We start from the raw sequence: 19,270 nt of genomic DNA, 5'->3' as shown, positions 1-19,270 counted from the left end.
CAGTTTTAGTTTGGATACCCATCAGGGGCCGCGTTGATGTAACAAAATTGACGGAGGGGCCAGACTATATATTTTACACATATATTTTACACATACTTATTGTATCTGTAAAAGTGTCATGCAACCTGCTATATGTGCTTGTGTCCCTTTTTTCAGGAGCTTTGTAAAACTTTGTAAACAGCAGACCACATCAAATAACAAAATTGAAAAAAAAGCTACCTAAACCATCAAAAGCCATGTTTCCAGGTTGTATGCTAAGTTTCAATGAAATACTTTGGGCGTGCCGTATTTAAACACTTGGCGAGCCGGATGTGGCCCCCGGGCCGTAGTTTGCCCACCCCTGCCGTACAGTGATGCTCAGACTTCTTGTCCGATTTCCTACTAATTTCTTGAATAACGGCTTTGTTACAGTTATGCGTTGAACCTGATCGGTGTTTATTATTTCGACCTCTTCACTAAGTGACACTGCCTGCCTCTGACTTCATGCTATTCACCGGGGCGCCAAAATGATGTCATCTCCTATTTAACGGCCTTCACTTCCGAACACGACGTAGGGATGCTTGGGTGAAGTAGATGTTCAGAAGAATGAAGACGTATGTGGTCTGATCCGGACATAGCTGTGTGACAGCCCCACCACCTTAGGAGAAAGCCTCACGCCTCGGGGCAAGAGAGTGACACACACACATACACTCTGAGGAGGAGTCATAGGGCAAAAGGGGAGGAGGAACAGGGAGTGTATAGACAGCTACAAACAGGTAGAAAGAGAAAGAGAGATAGTGAATGAGAGATTTAGACAAGGGGCACATGACACCGGTTGCTCACACACACTCAAGCTCTCCACACAGCCTCACTTATGTGTGGCTCCTCTCAAGGCTTCACAGTAAGTCCTTTTACATTTACAATTAGCACCAATTACACAGGATTATTGGAAATGTCTTTTTTTTAAGCTTTGCATCACAACAAGGTGTGCACGCGGAGACGTAAGGAGTCTTCATTAAGTTACAGCTGTGTGCCTTTGACTCATGTCTTGATTTTCACAACATATTTTCTGCTGTGTCACCCCCGGCTCCCCATGGTTTCAGAGTGAGCTGGCACCGCTTGTGACACTCATTCCGAGGTGCATACTTTTGACTGCAAAACTGGGTGAAAAGTCGTCAAACTTCATCGTTGGTATTATTTATTGCAGCGTTAATGTTAATTGCATAGCTTTTACTCATTTACATACTCCAAAAATGTTTAACTTTTTAATGTTATAGTATAAAAAATAATATTATCATTTCTTGTGCGTCTACTGTCTCATAGTAAAGTATGTGTTTTTTTTATCTGTTTACATTAACATATATGGTTTCTTATTTTATAAGAGTTAGTTTTATTAGAGTTAAGTTGAATCGATAGTTAAGTCTAACAATCTCCAAAATTTACATTTGTACCTGGAAATGTCACAAGAATTTTAAAGATTCCACAAAAGATGAGACAAAACATCAAAATTTCTCGATACGTGCATTCGTCTGTAGTTGATTTGAGTGTTCTCGTCTATGCCAGCGGTGACTTTTTTGTGCGATTTTTGGTGTGATATTTGACGCAATTTCTCACCACGTTAATTCCAAAGTGTGCTTGCTTTTATTTCAGTGAATATTATCTTATCACTGTCTGAGTGGCAACCTGAGCAGCCTGAACAGGAAACAGTTTGGAGAGGGCATATCCCAGTATTGTTTTTTTAATCAAAGCTTCTTCTGTCTTCAGTGTTTCATCCCATCAGTTGGAGCACTATGCTGGGGGCGTAGGGGGGGGGGGGGTTGTGGGGGTGCGATATCTGGCTCCAATCTTCATTTGAACTGGAGAGACAGTACACAGAGAGGAAGACAGGATGGATTTGTTTGAGGGCCAAAACCTCATTTGGTCCAGAGGAAGTCTGCTTGATTCACTGGGAACGCTGGCCCCGGCTTCCTTGTGAAAGTGGTGTTGCTCCGGGGAGAATGACGTGCACAGGAACCTCCCATACAGCTCCGGGGTTTGTGACTCGGATTTTCACAGGATGTATGGGACAGTGGGGGCAGAGGGGGCAGTGAGCATGAGGGCTCCACTTTGAAGTTTGTTTGTCCGGTAGTAGCCGAGGCTGGGAAAGTGGCTGCTGCCTCCTCACTGTAATTTTAGCTCCGCTGCATCTTGTAAAAATTTCTCCTCCTCTTCTCCCGGTTTAAAGCAACAGTATGTAGAAATTTGATCTTACAATAACACCTTAAAAATCGCTTTGATGACTGGTAATAAGGTGAACAGCATCTCTTATTGCCATGGAAACCTTGGACCATCTACTTTAATGGTCTACAATGTTGGTGGACCAGCCAGGACACCTCTCATGTGTAGTGCTTCTTCAGATTTGTGACTAATTGTCGGCTATCCTGGTAAAAAATGATCAATCAATAACCTTAACCCTAACCCATAAATAACTAATTATCTTTTTTGCTATTTAATAACTTTCCATGTCAAATACATACTGTATAATATACGGCCAATTGTCGCCAACTGCATATTTACCAATGTTCACCTGTAAATAAAACAGCAACCATAAGTGAAGTCCTTCTTTATAAATTTAATATTTTTGCAGTTAGAGGCTAGAAAACAACCTTCTAAAAACAGTTTTATACATGATAAGAGCCCTCTAGATATAAACTAGCACCCCTACAGTCGGCTTTACACTCCGACTAACAAATATAGTAGACAAAATAACAGTCACTAATCTATTTAAGACATAAATAAAACTCATGTTCATGTGCTACTATCAATGTGTTCCCTACAGGACCTGAAAAAGAGTGGCGGGTTTCAGCTTTGTGTGGGTAACAGCTGCAAAAGTAGCCTGTGGTTTTACTAGGGATTTTATTTGGGATCATTGTGAGATAATTCAAACCTGGAAGTCTGGTGCTTGTGTGTCTCACTGAACATTATACTACATTTCATTAACGTCTTTAAATGAAGTCCTCTGAATGCATTATATTTGTATTTTGGTTCATTTAGTTCATATATTTTGTACAAAAAGTAGATAACTTACATTGTTTTGGGTCATTTAAATACCGGTACATAAAAACCTGGAATTTTGGGAAATGTGAACCAACCCATCTTAACATGTTGCTCCCTCCCATCAGGCCTCGTCCTCTGAGTGCAGCACAGTCATGTTAACATCAGAAGGGTCACCGCACAGCACAGGGGTCATGGCGGTAGCGACAGCCAAGTCGGCGGGTGCAGACATGACATCATGGAGCGAGGCTGACTTTGAGGATAAGTGCACGTACATCGTAAAGGACCAACCCCTGGAGGAAGATTCCCGAAAGTGCATGAAGACGCGAGCCGAGCGATCTTTGCCTAGGAACTTGGCCTTGAAACGGCGCCTGGACTCAACACAGGTACGGTTCTGTGGTTGGGCTGGGGTTGGTGGGGGGGGAAAGTGACTCATATCCCGACATGTTTTGGTGCTACCTTGCATCCACTCATCCATCATCAGGCGGGAAATACTTGACATCTTGTTGTCTAATTTCAGCCTTTGCTTTGTCGAGGCAAAGCCAGAGACAATTGCAGAGCCCCTCAGCACATAGCCTGAGGTCTCTGTGATTAGTAGCTACCTCAGATTCTCAGCCCTTTTGTCCTAGCGCTCAATTATACAGTAAAGCAAACTCGAGGTACCGGAGGGGCCCCATCTGATTGGTCAGCTGCATTAGCAAGTTTTATTTGCTTGCAACTAGGAAGGTGGTTTATGTTTAACCTGAATTAGAAGAGTCAGGACATCATAGAGAGTCAAAGATTAACACTTTAAAGACGCGGTGTCAAGAGTCAGACAAGATCAGAGAAAATGCAAAAATACTATGTTGACCCTCTTGTAAAAATCCGTCTGCGGACACCAAAGAGGTTATGTTACTGCAACGTATGTCACAAAGACCCGCTTAGAGGGGTATGAACACTTGACTAGACGGCAAGGGGGGGAAGCCCATGATACTTTATCTTTGTTTAACTGCCCTGGAGGCTCAAGAGGGGCACGTTTCACACCTGGATGTGACAGAACATGAGTAGCGGTGAAATTTTAATGCCGGGAAGGACAACAAAGAAAACTTGACTGATTGGCTTTTGAAATATTCAACAAGTAAAGCAAAGGAGGAGGACAGTCTGTCATCGTCTCCCTGGACAACGCCACTATTGATTGGCTGATTTTTTGTGTGGAGAAAAACTAGTTATGTCAGTCAAGTACACCTTAGACCAATGGTTCTTCCCGGGTGATGAGATGTATTAACTTGAGAAAAATGAAGAAAAACCCTGAACATAAATAAAAGTAGAATATATTGCATTACCATTGGCCGTGCTTCCTGCTTCTCAGCATGCTTTGCCGCATTTGCTTTGTAAAAAGTTGTCAAAGTTAATGGTTTAACATTAACAAAGTTGTTGTTTATTATTTGTTGTTGTTTATTATAGGCTACCCTATTGTTGACATTTCTTCTATGTTGACAGGTGCTTGGGGTGACCAGCAAGGAGTTGATCCCAAAAGGGACACGCTTTGGACCTCTGATAGGGGAAATGTACACCAATGAAACGCTGTTGAAAGACGCCGATAGAAAGTATTTCTGGAGGGTAAGTAAGCATGTGTTGTTGCAAAACCATTCACTTCCTCTATCTCCATCTGAGACGTTGATGTGACCGCGCTGTGGGACTGGTTAGCCGTTGTGGGTTTGTGAAGTTATGACTCTATCAGCCATCGCCGGCATGATACGCGGCTGCCTGAGGTCACATGCTCACAGCTGTTGGGTTTCAGTGACGCAGCGCTTCTCCTTTCTGCACGCTCGCCTCTGCCAGTAAATACACCAGTACAATTGTCCGCACTTTTCCAGAGTAGCAAGCGCTCACGCGGTGACGAAGCAAACGAGGAAGTGGCTTTTGAACCTGAGAACTGTTTACTTTCCAAATGTGCAGCAGCTGGACAACTTTCATTACAGACTCTCACGTATCACAAGACTACTGTGACGTATTTGCAACCAAATTAATACTTTTATTAAAGTCAAAATAAAAATATGCTAATAGTTACACTTCAATATACTTAGAGATGTGCTAAAGATAATTAGCCTATACTCACAATAATACAAAACAAATTTGTCGTATTTGCTCTCCATTAGTGTAAACTTGGACATTTTTCAACTTTTGCCAAGTCCAGTGCAGAAGTTTTGTTTGTGTTCAAAATAACAAATTTTCAGGAATTGTCAGAAATGCGATATGGAAGAAGTGATGCAATTTTAGAGGTGATCCGAAATCCAAAATTGTAAAATTTTCCCCAAATTCTCTCTTTTCCCGAAAACTAATTACCTGGTACTATACTGTCACATTTTGCGACCGATTCAAGCCATTCCAGATTAAAAAATTCCCCAAATTTTCCCGAAAAACTACCAATACCCACTTCTGCTACTACTTGCACATTTCTGCCAACATCAAAACATTCAACTAATTAAGGACATTCATGCCATTTTCCACTTTCCTTGACATTCCCACTTTTCGGTATGCAAAATTACTTTGATCTAAACACTTCTAACTACTTCCACATTCAGACGTTCCAAATCAAAATACTCATTTAGTCTTCCTGGTACATTGCATTATCATTATCGAGTGTTAGCATGCTAAAGTTAGCATTGCTAGCATGCTAACATCAACATGGTTGCATTTTTAGCTATTTTCATACTTAGAAGTGTCATGCTAGGTGCTAGCATGCTAATGTTAGCATGTTGGGCACAGAGGCATTTTTAGCCATTTTCATAGGTAGACACTTACATAGGTAGACACAGACTTAGCACTATTATGCTAGGTGTTAGCATTTATGGGGCTTGGTGGAGGTCTGCGCTCTCCAAGTGATTTTGTAGTAAAAATGTGTTTCATACAATTATTTCATCTTTCATCAAATATTCACATCTCCATCATTGTCATATTGTTGGTGTAACAGGAGACATTGTTACATTGTGAGACAAAAAAATTGGAGATACATGTGGGCCAATTTGGCTTAAGGGAGTCTGAAAATACTATGCTTACAAGCTGTAGTAAGTTGTTAGATAAGTTAAATTTGCTAAATAAAATTAACTTTAAGTTTATTTTTTTTAAAGGAGGATACGTGTAATTAAAATTATTTCAAATTTCTGAAGGACAAATTTTTAAAACTTGGAGATCAGTGTCTTTGAATGTTTTTCAATGAATTTGAGGAAAACCGATGATAGAGAAATAATGATTAATCCACAGATGTAAACAGTACGCATTATATTCACTTCCTGTGCTACTTCTTTGCCATAAAGACGGGTGGCGCCTATCTCACAGAGATTATATCGCATTTACCATAAAAGCTTCAGGAAGCCTGTGACTTCATAGTTTCGGGTTCAGAGCGCGTCATAAAGCCGATTAGTCACCAACCACTGAACACATGTGTGATTGCATCCCGCTTGCAGGTCTTCTCCGAGGGGACCTTACACCACATCCTGGATGGTTTAAACGAAGAGCAGAGCAACTGGATGCGATACGTAAACCCAGCCTGCGGGGTGGAGGAGCAGAACCTGGTTGCATGTCAGAATGGTCTGGACATCTTCTTCTACACTATTAGGCCCCTTCAGCCTGGTCAGGAGCTGCTGGTGTGGTACTGCTCTGAATTGGCCCAACGTTGTAATTACCCTCCACTTGGACAGCTCACTATGAACCGTGCAGGTGAGTTGCTATCAGGAAATATTTAGTCCTCTACCTTTAGGGTGGCATTAAACAGCTCCATTTTTTTTACTGCTTATCCTGTTCAGTGTCACTGGCAGTTGCTGTAATATGCATGCTACACCACTCGTGGGCGTTGTTACTTTGCAATAAAACCCTGTAGTTACAGCATAGAAAACCTGTTTACTTTCTCCTAAATATTTTTTTTACATCATTAGAGCCCCCTAGACATGAAACAAACACCATATAATCAGAATTACATTTGCATAACCTAATATAGTAGATATATCAGAAAAAATAAGACATATTTAACATAAATAAGATAACGCGTTTGCAGTTCCTTGTTTTCTCTTGACAGCGTGCTTCCTGCCATGGCTATTGTCTCATCAATGTATTGTAATGGTGGCTTTACATTCATATCCAATATTCATTCATTCATTTTCTACCGCTTATCCTCACGAGGGTCGCAGTGGGTGCTGGAGCCTATCCCAGCTGGTACACCCTGGACTGGTCGCCAGCCAATCACAGGGCACATATAGACAAACAACCATTCACACTCACATTCATACCTATGGACAATTTGGAGTAGCCAATTAACCTAGCATATTTTTGGAATGTGGGAGGAAACCGGAGTACCCGGAGAAAACCCACGCATGCACGGGGAGAACATGCAAACTTCACACAGAGATGGCAGAGGGTGGAATTGAACTCGGGTCTCCTAGCTGTGAGGCCTGCACGCTAACCGCTCGTCCGCCGTGTAGCCCATATACAATATATATATACACACAATAGCCCTTATTCAGTCATTATTGTGGCTATTGTGAGATAATTTAACCCTGCAATAAATATCTTTATGGATGGATGGCCACTAATTGCTTATCCAAAATCATATTCCGGGAAATGTTTTTGGGTCATATATCTGGATTTAGGATTTGTTGTGTGCAGTCGTATGAATTGCAGCGTCACTGGTCGTAGAAGTAGTGCAGTGAATCCACTTGCTAACGTACACTTCCGGGAGCTAAGCACATGCAACAACGTCCCGGTGGTTCTCCATTTCTCATTTTCTGAACATATTATTTCTTTTGTTTGTTGTTGGAATTACACTGAAATGTTATTCCAGTTTTATTTCTTTTTCAAATGAAACAAATGAACAAAGCCTCTTTGGGAACCGTTCATGTGCCCACTTGTGATTGAGGAATGATGCTCCCAATTAAAGAAGCACCGGCACATTCTTTGTGCGGGTGTTTGAGGAGCAAGTCACGCCCATCGTCCTTTTGTTAGTTGCCGACACAAAAGAGGAGAGTAGAACCCTGAATGCAGGGTCCTGTCCCCAGGTGCAGCTATAGTCCTTCTAGGTAAGACGAGACCAATTTTGAGTCTTGTTTCAGTTTCTTCTTTAACACCGCAGAGAAACACAGCTGTCAGCTCATTGATGCACAAAGCGTGCACCCCTCCATTCACACGTACAAAGAGCATGCATGCTTCCAGAGGGGAAAGGTATCCACACACACACATCAATGAGTGTCGGGCCGTCTGAGTTGCTGACAGCATCCTGGCACGACTCATTTTATTTATTTGCCTCTTAAGTAGGAGGAGAAGTATAGGAAGCGCTCTACTGACTACTTGAACTTCCTGACGGGGCGACCCGCTGACAGACTGATGTCTCACTGAGTGTCGGCTGTTTGTTTGCCCAGGGTAGTGGGTGAGGGAGGGGGGGTCACACACTGGGAAACAGTAGATAAGGGTTCCATTGTGTGTTTGTGTGGGTTAACCGTGTTAAAGAATAGGTGAAATGTGCAGGCATACCTGTGTAATTCACTGTTGGAGTGAGTCAGCAAGACAGGACATTGTTGGCATGGAACAGATGCAAACACTTGTCAAATAATGTAACTTATACTATTAGGCGTTCTTTCTCTGATATGTATTTATTAATGTAATGTTATTGCATTCACATTGTTTTTCCTTATACTAATAACAAAAAAACCCTAAAATTCATATTTATTTTATATGGCCGAGTGGTTAGCATGTTGGCCACACAGTCAGGAGATTGAGAAAACCTGGGTTCGATTCTCCGCTTGGGCATCTCTGTGTGGAGTTAGGTTAAGTGACTCTAAATTGTCCATAGGTATGAATGTGAATGGTTTTTGTGTATATGTGCACTGTGATTGGTTGACGACCAGTCCTGGGTTTACCCTGTCTCTCGTCCGAAGACAACTGGGATAGGCTCCAGCATACTCCAGCATACCCGCGACCCGACAAGCGGCATAGAAGATCAATGGATTTAATTTTAAAGCCTGACTTTTACAATAATTTATTCGTTGGAGATTTCTAATTTCAGAAGAAAAAATGTACATAATTTAAAAAATAATAAAAAAAACTACGAGAAAGATTTTAAAGACGTAACGCCAGTGTGGCCCTACTTACTAGCTAACTCACTATCTAACTAAGGAGTATTAAAAACACATTAAAACAAACACAATACAACTTAAGAGAAATGCTTTTATGAGAATGAAGCCTGAATGGTCTGAATTTGACACTATACAGCCACAGACTTTGTAATGTGAATAACTGCCGTCTATAAGACTGCAGTGGAATGATCCACTTTTTCAAGTGAAAGTCCTATTTTAGGTGGATGTAAATAACAAGAATCAGACTTAACCCTAACTTCTAACATTTTTAATCCATGGTGTATCCCTGTGACCCTAAAAGGTTAAGCGGCCGAAGGTGTGGTAGCCTGTTGGTTGCTGTATGCGATTCCTGACATTGTACCTGCCTTCTCTATTGCCCTGATAGAGCGTCGCCCATCTCAGAAGAAGACCACGACAAAACGAGGACACAGTATGACTGAGATTCTCCAAGAAGAACCCAAATCCCTGTCTAGCCTCCCCCGACAAATGGATAGTTGTTTATCAGTTTTTCCCATTGTCTACCCAATACAGCCTCATTCTGAATCTGTCCATAGATATGTACCTCTGGCCCCGCTACCATCATGTAGTCCTCCAGCTGCCAAAAGACCAGCTTTAAGCAGCCACGTCCCTTCTAGTTTGCACTTCAGCTTTCAGCACAGTCCAAGTCATGTTCTAGGGAAGCCTTACCAAGAAGCATCTGTACCGGATCAAGCTTATTCTACTCTGAGACACGCTTCCTATCTGCTCCCTCACTACTCAACTGACAGCATTGTACCTCATCCCTACCTATCTTATGTTGATGGACTAAAACCCTACCTGACATTCCCCACTCATTTACTGCCCTTTGATGGCTATGCACACCTCCTCCATCATCAGGCCAATGGACATAAGAACTCCTCTCTTGCACTATCAAATACCAAAGTAGACCTCATGCCTTCACCAACGAGTCAGACCAAAGATGAAAAGAACCATATAACCAAAAACTACCTCAAGATTCCTTCCCGGCATCCGGAAGATGCAGAGCTCCCTTTACCATCTACATCCAGCGCGACATCCGTGGTCACCTCACTCTGCAGAGCACAGCCCTCGCTCTCTCCCGGGGGATGCTCTCCACCACTAGGTACAGCGGCCTCCATGGATGGAGTCCCTTCAAAACCAACCGCTGCCACTCAAAGCAACACAGAGGACGAAGTGGACCACAGAAACCCCAAACAAGGAGAACATGTCATCGGCTACAAAACTTTGTCGTACCCACTCACCAGGCAGAATGGAAAGATCCGATATGAGTGTAATGTCTGTGGGAAGGTCTTTGGACAACTGTCAAACCTCAAGGTATGACTATACTGTCGCATGATATTAACACCGTATGATAGGGAAAACACTGATATGAGCTGGAGGATATTAATATGAAGTGTTTTTCTCAGGTTCACCTGCGAGTGCACAGCGGAGAGCGCCCTTTCAGGTGTCAAACCTGCAACAAGAACTTCACCCAGCTGGCACACCTGCAAAAACACTACCTGGTGCACACTGGAGAAAAGCCCCATGAGTGCAAGGTAGCCTTATATTAAACATCAACCCTAGCATAAATATTGGGAATATCATAATTTGGATTGAGAGAACTATGTGCCTATCCTTGCTCCAGGTATGCCACAAGCGGTTCAGCAGCACCAGTAACCTGAAGACCCACCAGAGGTTGCACTCTGGTGAGAGACCATACCAGTGCAAGCTGTGTCCGGCTCGTTTCACTCAGTTCATCCACCTAAAGCTCCACAAGCGCCTTCACACTGGAGAGCGTCCGCACCGGTGTCCCTGCTGCCCACGTGCCTATTTCCACCAGTGCAGCCTTCAGGTGCACCTCCAGGGCTTCTGCCCTCTGTCCCCCTCCGCCTTGCAAAGGCGCTCCCTGGAGGAGCTCCACAGATTCAACTCCGAGATCGAGAGGTTTGACATGAGCGAAGCGGCGGAGCAGCTCGAAGCAATGACGGTGGAGGCAAAGCTGGACAAGGGAGATGTTCTGGATCTCGTACAAAGGATGGACAGCGGCACCACCGGCCAACAGGATGGTGCCACAGGTGCCTTTGAAGTCTTTGAATCAGCAAAGAAGAGTTTGCCTCTTCTACCTCGGCACCCGAGCACCATCAAGCAGGAGTCAGCCTGCATGTCAGAGCCCCAAGACAGCCTTGCTAATCCAGTCGTATAATCCTTACAGGTCAACTCAGCAGCTGTGTGGCACTGCCCTATTTGAGGTAAAGCCTCATCTATAAACGACTGTTGCATGTGAAGAATCAAGTCTCCACCAGTACGGCCCGGGAGCGGTGACTCTTGTTGAATTAACGTATAAAATGTTGCTAATTTATTACATCTCTCAGCTATAACAGGGTTCATTGTCATGTCATGCAATGTCAGCCAAAAATGTTTTCTATAAACTATGTTGTGTTGTGTTTATCTGTCTTCCAATTAAAGATATAATTAAAGCAGAGGCATAACTTACACATGTAAAGAGGAAGCCTCCATTGTTCATTCAACCTTTTGTGAGTAAGCTATGCTGACGTGGGTGGGTTGATGACGTGGATAAACTTCCTGTTATGGTTTCAGGGATATATTTACAAGTGTGTCAACTCTTTACCTTCTGCAGCTCATTTTTTCCCTCATGCAGTGGACAGGAGTGTGTGTTCAATCAACTCAGGTGCTTTTAATTTGGAACTATTCTTCCCCTCTCCTCCAACTAATATTTAATTTTAGACATACTATGCAGCACTTTGTCATAAACGTCAGCTTTATTTGCCCTGTAGGTTTTGTGGAAGGTAAAGAAATTACAGCCACCGAGTTGGAGGCATATACTGTACTTGAAGTGTTGAGTTGAGTGTCTATTTCAGGGTAAAACGCTCCAACTGATTTTTGACTAGAGAAAAACCTTGGCACTGGTTCTCATTTAGAGAGTAATAAAACACAGCTGTTTTACTCAGTAAAATACAGCAACAAACGACTGTCCAACCATGGTGTGAAATATATATTTCATATATTATGACATACTATCATCTCTGTGTGGAGTTTGCATGTTCTCCCCGTGCATGCGTGGGCTTTCTCCGGGTACTCTGGTTTCCTCCCACATTCCAAAAACATGCTAGGTTAATTGGCCACTCCAAATTGTCCATAGGTATGAATGTGAGTGTGAATTGTTGTTTGTCTATATGTGCCCTGTGATTGGCTAGCGACCAGTCCAGAGTGTACCCCGCCTCTCGCCCGTAAAACAGCTGGGATAGGCTCCAGCACCCCCGCAACCCTTGTGAGGAAAAGCGGTAGAAAATGAATGAATGAATGACATACTATAGTATACAGTATTATTGGGTTGTGCAAGTGTACCTAATGAATTGAGAATGGGGATGAGGGGATTGTTCCAGGACATATGGTGTGTTACCAGCAGTGTGCATTAATGATAAGTGAATTGCAGGTGCTGCCATGTGTGTTCCATCATATCATTGGATATCCTGCTTGAACAAAAGGCCACCTGACACTCTACTAAGTTGTAATTTGAGCCCAGCTGAACGTTGGTGGGCAAGGAATGGCAGTAACACCATGTGCTATATTGAACCATTGCACAAACCATGTAAAGACAGTGTGTGCTGTATATGCAGGGGGAATGTGGGGAATTCAAAGTAGATTCCCTCTGCAACATCTGCTGTTATGGTTTGGGGTCAAAGGAGGAGAGGAGGTCAAGGACCCACAATGGAGGTGAGGGTGAGTATGGCCCTTTAAAAACTGCGCACTGACGTCATGTATTTTGACAGGAGGCAGGCAGCGGGAGAAGAAAGGAGCGGATGCACTGAGGGCGAAGGATGCGCAGGATAATGTCGCCGCTTTGGAACGTACCCCACCGCCCGGTACCATGATAAACACCTCCGAGGCGGTGAACCGCAGGAGGCCGTCGGCGGCCCGGCGGAGCGAGCGCTGGATCGCCTGGTGCCAAGCGGCGCTGCTCGGCGTGTCGGCGCTGGTCATCGCGGCCGAACGTAGCGTTCGTAAGTGGGCATCGATACGTGGCATGCTCAAGGTGTATGGCGTTGAACCACAACGATTGCTATTTGTTAATAAAACTAAGATATTCTGATGACGTTTGACGCAATAAATGAAGCCAGGCTGCTTGCTAGATGCTGGTGGTTCGACCCACAATGTAAACGATGATGCTGCAAGCAGGGGCGATGCTAGGAGGTGACCTGTTGGGGTGTACAGCCCCCCATCGGGATGTCAAGCGTATAACTTACAATCCCAAATTGAATTTTTGTGGTAATATATATATATATATATATTATTACCCAAAATAGTGAATAACGACATATAATGTTAACACATACAGTATATTAATAATTATAATAATTATTATTAATATAATAAATTATAATATAATGTATAATTATTGCCAAATCAATGACAAGTGGCAACCTTTCATTTATTCATTCATTTTCTACCACTTATCCTCACGAGGGTCCCGGGGGTGCTGGAGCCTATCCCAGCTGTCTTCGGGCGAGAGGCGGGGTACACCCTGGACTGGTGGCCAGCCAATCACAGGGCACATACAGACAAACAACCATTCACACTCACATTCATACCTATGCACAATTTGGAGCCGCCAATTAACCTAGCATGTTTTTGGAATGTGGGAGGAAACTGGAGACACAGAGATGGCCAAGTGTGGAATTGTCTCCTAGCTGTGAGGCCTGCGCACTAACCACTCATCCACCGTGTAGAAATGGCAATTTTTTTCAACTCAAACTTCTCAAATATCATGTTTAAAGGGGCTGCAACCCCCCGCTTTATGACATGCTCTTCTCCAGCAGGTATCCGCAGCTGTGTGTCGGACGGACAACACATTCAAGTCCCTGCTTGATGTCCCTCCCTTTCAGTCGCCCCTAAACATGGCATGCCCCTCGTGTCGACGCAGCAATCGAATAGCACAAACATGAACACAAGGTGCATTCACGGACATCAGGCGCTAAACGTGCGACCCACTGAACCCACTTTTGGGTCCCGACCCTGTTCTAATGAACATAATAATTTCTAACAATACAATTCTAAACTTACACTGTCAAAAACATAAATGGAGTCTGCCATAAGAAGAGCATGGGTTGATGACTCCCCCAACTGAGCAGATCAATGGACCAAGGACAGTGACTGACAGTGGAGAATAGACGTGACACCAAGCTCTGCACACAGGGGTCAGTGTGTCACAGCACTTCCAATCACACTACTCATGACAACAAGTAGGCTTCCTCTGTCCTTGGCAAACAGCTCTTGTGTAACTAAAGGCAAAAATGATTATAACCCTGTGCAAGCAAGTCGGTTCTTACCTAACAGAGTCACTCAATTAAAGGACCGACTCACTTCAGTGCGGTGCTTTTAACCTGCAGGGAAAGGGACTGCAGCACTGTTTAAAGTACGCATGCCGAGTTCTCAAGGGTACTTGAACATCCTATGAATGCATAAAATGTTCTTGTTCAAAGTTTGATAAGTGCCTGAATTTTGGCTAAGGTACTAAAAAGTGCTTGAAATGTCTATATACGTATGTATGTCACCTCTCACTAGTGCATTTTCTCTTGCATGTGTGTTTCAAGTGATCTACTGCATAGGGTTTTACCTTTGGAACGACGAGACGCGGTGGGCCGGCTTCACTCTCGGACTCTTCCTCCCGGGCACGGCGGTGCAGCTGCTGAGCGTCAAATGGTATTATGATGACGGTGACGACAGGCGATGGTACCTCTCTACCATACACATTCTTCACTTGGGAATCTTCAAAAGGTACAGACCCATTTTTGGCCCTGAAATAACATAAAAAAGTTGGGAGACTACAGACAGATCATGTTCAATTTTGGTCAATTTGAGCAGTTAACTTATTTTCCTCACTTTTATGACATTAAAGAACATCACCTGCACTGTTAATAAAGGTTTTATAAAGCCCACTATTTGACCTTCAAACCAGAAGTCCACAAGCCATCTACTGTAATATAATGGTCAGCAAAAGTCATTTCATAACTCAGTTCAGTGGTGTTTGTCTATGTCACCCTCTCCTGGTAGGTTATGGGACTGCATGAGGTATGTGTCCCGCATGCAAGGATCAGTGGCAGAGCTGGGCGCTGTTGTCATGCAGCAGGCAGATGTTGCTGCTCTTTGGCTCCTGGAAGCCCTGGTCGTCTCGCTGCCGCAGAGCCTGCTGCAGGCGTACATCGTGGTGTCCACTGATGTAGGGATCATGTCCCCAGGTGACTGCTTACGCTTATGCAGTGCACATGCCATCTAGCTATCACCCATAGTAAGATATAATGCAGTTTTTGTGATGTGTAATATCTTACAGTTGCCTACTCCTGTGGTCTTTGCGTGCTGTCTATTTCCTGGGCCCTGGTGCTGTACAGCCGAGCCTGCTGTCTCATCCGGCCAGGCCACCTTGCCATGCCTCCGGCAGCCCTTCTGTGCCAGCTGGTGTGGAGAGCTGGCATGCTGGGTGCCAGGGTGACATGCCTCATGTTCTTTGCCAGGGTGTTCAACTGGTGGGTCTGTGGAGTGGCAGGTAAGCAGAATTAAACTTATTGAGCGCTGTAAATGGATGATTAAATAGGTATACACAGCATCAAAATTCTCTACAGTGGTTCCTCGGGCCACCGAAAACTGAAACATATAAATCCTAATCAAATTAATCCATTCCAGAAACCCAAAAGTATTCATTCATTCATTTTCTATTGCTTATCCTCACAAGGGTCGCTGGGGTGCTGGAGCCTATCCCAGCTGTCTTTGGGGGAGAGGCGGGGTACACCACTGGACTGGGGTGCTAGCCAGTGTACACATGTACACATTCATACCTATGGACAATTTGGAGTGGCCAATTAACTTAGCATGTTTTTGGAATGTGGGAGGAAACCGGAGTGCCCGGAGAAAACCCATGCATGCATGGAACTCCTCACAGAGATGGCCGAGGGTGGACTTGAACTTGGGTCTCCTAGCTGTGAGGCCTGCGTGCCAACCACTCAAACGCCACGCAGTCCACACCCAAAAATATGAACAAGAAAGCCACTTTATGGAGAAAAGTTATAGTTTTACACACAGAAAACATTGCAAAACAACTATAAAGGAGCTTGGACGGAACGGATTTCCCATACATCCTGGCAAGATAGTGTTTCCAACCTTCTTTATCAAATTGCTGGCACTCTCAACTTCCTTTGGCCCCATGGTGGGTTATTTAGTGGTCACATTCAATAAATAATGCAAGGGCAGTGAGTGACCAAGTACGGGATGCTTTGTTTTGTTTTCACAGAATGATGTAGTCTACTAGTTTGTTACGTATTGTACGAAAACCGTCATTTGGGCAAAAAAATAGATATATATATGAGATGCTGTTCAGTGCTACCTTGTGTTATTGTTCCACTACAGTCCTGTAGGTGGAAGTAGTAGGTCATTGCCACCATTGGCCCTAATGCAAGCAGACTGTAATGATAAACGAATACTACTCCTACAGTGTGAGTCCAAACTAAACATTTCAAAAGCAGACCTTTTTATATAGCTTGATAAAAGGTCTATTTTTACACTACCTGCAGGTTTTCACTGGCTGACCGCCTCCTTCTGGCTGGTGTCGCAGCAACCAGACATCTGCACCGGTCCCTGGTGTTGGCGTGCCTTTAATGGCCTCCTGGGGCTTGTCCATGTCTTCCTCTTTCTTAACATCAAAGACGGACCATCACGATTCCGCATGGCCAGCTTTTATACGGTGAGAAAGGATTTTACAATTATTTAGAACAACACCTGGTTTTACCTTCCTTTTACCTTCCTGTTTTCAGTTCATGCTGATTGAGAATACCACTTTACTGCTGGCCGCCTCTGACTTACTGAGTGAAGCATCATGGGACAACATGACGCTCCCCATCAGTGTCCTGAGTAGCTTTATCCTTGGTGACTCACTCTCATATTCCTTAATTGTGTATCATATTAGTCCAGTCAACTCAACAATGAAAGGCTCTAAAAATCTCTGTCTCTATGGTTACCAGGCGCTACCTCCCTGGTCATCTACTACCGGTTCCTCCACCCCAAGTCAACAGAGATCGCCCAAGGTCTGAATCGCAACCACATGGGTAGCACGTGCATAGAACGTGGGGAGTCCTCCTTCTCACTCGGGGACAAAAGCCTGCCGGTTGGTGGTGTACAAAACCACGGCAGCTTCTCCCTCTCCGGTGTGGCTGGTTCACTGCTGGAGCATCCGAGCTCATGTGGAGGGAGGCCAAACAGCTCCTGCCCTTGCTACCACCATCATTGGCTCCTCATCCGGCTGGCCCTGAAAACAGGCGACCTGGGGAAGATCAACCGGGCATACGGGGCAGGTGGTGCGGCAGCTATACTGGACATGGAGGAGTACAACCAGGAGTTTAAGAGTAACGAAGGCATCACCACCACAGCAGGGGGCAGCTGTGAGGGTGTGTCCATGTCTGAGTCTCAGGGGAAAGGCTTGGCACCCCTCTCGGACTGCAAAGACGAATTTCAGACTGTGAGTGAACCCACGTCCTTTGAACAAGCAGAGGATGACAGTCTGGAGATGGAGAGCCCGCTGGAGTCACCCGCATCCGATTTCAAACGCAGCTCACCGGAGGGCAAATCCGTATTTGGAGACAGCCCGGAGCCATACTTTTGCCCCACGGAGTCCAGCTCAACCCTCTACTTCAGCGCGGATCCCCAGTCCCCCAGCAGCTCCAGTAACCCCCGTTTGGACCGGGACATCGGGGGCCTGGAGCAGGGAGTGCGTCTCAATTCCATTCCAAGTGATCCAGCTCTTCACAGGGACGTCCGAGGGCTAATAGGGCGGGTTGGGCCACGCTACACATCCACCCCTAAACTGGACTCAGGAGTGCTGGAGTCTCCCTCCAGTGTCCCTCACCTCAGTGGCCCCAGGAGGCAGCTCATAATGTCCCGCAGGGATGAAGATGAACATTTCTGACATGATTCCGGGGTAGGATGACTCCAGCAAGTGAATCCATCCTAAAGTGAAAAGAACCAGATGAGACAGACATATAATACACAAACCAAATGACCATCATGCTGAGCTAGTAGTGTGTCTTTATCTCAATGCAATACATTGCACAAGTGGAGCCATTTAATGCTGTTTTAAAAGCATCGTTAATAAGCTAATTCGTGTTTGGACGCACATTCAATACATCATACAAACTGGTATGACCTCGTAGTTATAAGTACTAATTAAATACCATATTCCTTCAAATAGTGGCCTGTACTCTTATAAGCGACTTGCACCAATTAATTCACTGTATTTTGACATCTGATACACCAGCCTTTTTTTGCCACAAAGCTGTTTACATAGAAAGTGCTGCTGTAATGCTGAGAGCTGCAAAACATGTCAGCATTCAAAAATTATCAGATATCCGTAATCGGTGGTTATACACAGAAAAGGTAAGGTCATGTATTTAATATAGCAGTTCAATAAAACTGCAGCCACAAAATACTGCTGCGTAACACTTGTTTTGCCACACTATTCTAAGCTATTCTGCATTCTTCAGAAGTGTCATTAAGATCTGTCGGATCTTGGATAACTCTTTACACAACTTGATGTTATTAAATAGAGAGAGTAAGAGAATTGAAAAAAAACAAGCCTCTAAATAGCACAAGCCTCTGCTTCACTGGCTTCCTTAAAGCACAAGTATCCTGTACTATACATCTTTGGTGGTGTCATTCCAATTAAAAAAAGGAATCCTCAGTTTCAACATACTCTGTATTTTTTTAAACTATATATACACAGTATATATACATATTCTCGTGCAGTGCATTGAGCAAGATTGATGTGTCCGCCTGGAATTCTTTTTCATTTCAAATGTGTGACTTTACAAGATGTAAGAAACACCCACTTTAGAAAGGTTTTTTGTGTCATTACATACTGGCAGCGAGTTCTCTTATGTGTTTTCAGCAGCTGTTTCTGAAAATACATGCTACTTTTTTTTTTTTTACTCGGGTGTGTAAAAGCAGACATGATTTTCTCCTTCACTCAAATTTGAACTGTGAAGTGCAAGGCCGCCTGTGGCTTGAAATAAGCAATAAAAAGCAAATCTATTGAAGTGAGTGGAATATGCTGTGACATGTTTTTCTTCATCCGTGCCGTTAATGTATTACATTGT

The 19,270-nt window shown here is 44.0% G+C and overlaps 3 protein-coding genes across 3 annotated transcripts in view; 2 read left to right on the top strand and 1 right to left on the bottom strand.

Annotated features, from left to right (window-relative positions):
* Positions 1-17,069, bottom strand: part of prep (prolyl endopeptidase) — a 32,681-nt gene extending 15,612 nt beyond the window's left edge. Inside the window, exons 1-3 of the mRNA XM_078799264.1 lie at positions 16,691-17,069; positions 15,461-15,661; positions 14,749-14,929 (exon numbers count right to left, since the gene is read on the bottom strand). The gene's annotated coding sequence lies outside the window, so the exon portion shown is untranslated. The remainder of the gene's footprint in view (positions 1-14,748; positions 14,930-15,460; positions 15,662-16,690) is intronic.
* On the top strand, positions 775-12,061 carry prdm1c (PR domain containing 1c, with ZNF domain). Its single transcript, XM_058057230.2, has 7 exons — positions 775-880; positions 3,141-3,398; positions 4,492-4,611; positions 6,459-6,711; positions 9,502-10,448; positions 10,541-10,669; positions 10,759-12,061. Exons 1-7 carry the CDS (start codon positions 854-856, stop codon positions 11,314-11,316), a joined length of 2,292 nt encoding a protein of 763 aa, XP_057913213.2. The 5' UTR covers positions 775-853; the 3' UTR covers positions 11,317-12,061.
* Positions 12,908-19,214, top strand: xkr5a (XK related 5a). The gene is made up of 7 exons (XM_058057231.2): positions 12,908-13,135; positions 14,726-14,909; positions 15,186-15,370; positions 15,463-15,675; positions 16,697-16,866; positions 16,937-17,048; positions 17,144-19,214. The coding sequence occupies exons 1-7, from the start codon at positions 13,003-13,005 to the stop codon at positions 18,082-18,084; spliced, it is 1,938 nt and encodes a 645-aa protein (XP_057913214.2). The 5' UTR covers positions 12,908-13,002; the 3' UTR covers positions 18,085-19,214.
* The last annotated feature ends 56 nt before the right edge of the window (positions 19,215-19,270 follow it).

This window comes from Doryrhamphus excisus, linkage group LG19 (genome assembly GCF_037039965.1).
Source record: "Doryrhamphus excisus strain RoL-2023G ecotype Guam linkage group LG19, RoL_Dexc_Guam_v1.1, whole genome shotgun sequence".
Taxonomy (NCBI): Eukaryota; Metazoa; Chordata; class Actinopteri; order Syngnathiformes; family Syngnathidae; genus Doryrhamphus; species Doryrhamphus excisus.
The sequence above is the reverse complement of the archived record's forward strand: the minus strand, read 5'-3'. Positions and strand labels throughout refer to the sequence as shown.

Bases quoted from the DNA above. Each gene is read 5' to 3' on its own strand.
- prdm1c (XM_058057230.2), top strand. From the start codon at position 854: ATGTGTGGCTCCTCTCAAGGCTTCACA. The intron at 6,712-9,501 runs GTGAGTTGCTAT...TTGCCCTGATAG, and splicing joins GCTCACTATGAACCGTGCAG to AGCGTCGCCCATCTCAGAAG. The intron at 10,670-10,758 runs GTAGCCTTATAT...TCCTTGCTCCAG, and splicing joins AAAAGCCCCATGAGTGCAAG to GTATGCCACAAGCGGTTCAG.
- xkr5a (XM_058057231.2), top strand. From the start codon at position 13,003: ATGATAAACACCTCCGAGGCGGTGAACCGCAGGAGGCCGTCGGCGGCC. The intron at 15,676-16,696 runs GTAAGCAGAATT...CACTACCTGCAG, and splicing joins GTGGGTCTGTGGAGTGGCAG to GTTTTCACTGGCTGACCGCC. The intron at 17,049-17,143 runs GTGACTCACTCT...TATGGTTACCAG, and splicing joins CCTGAGTAGCTTTATCCTTG to GCGCTACCTCCCTGGTCATC.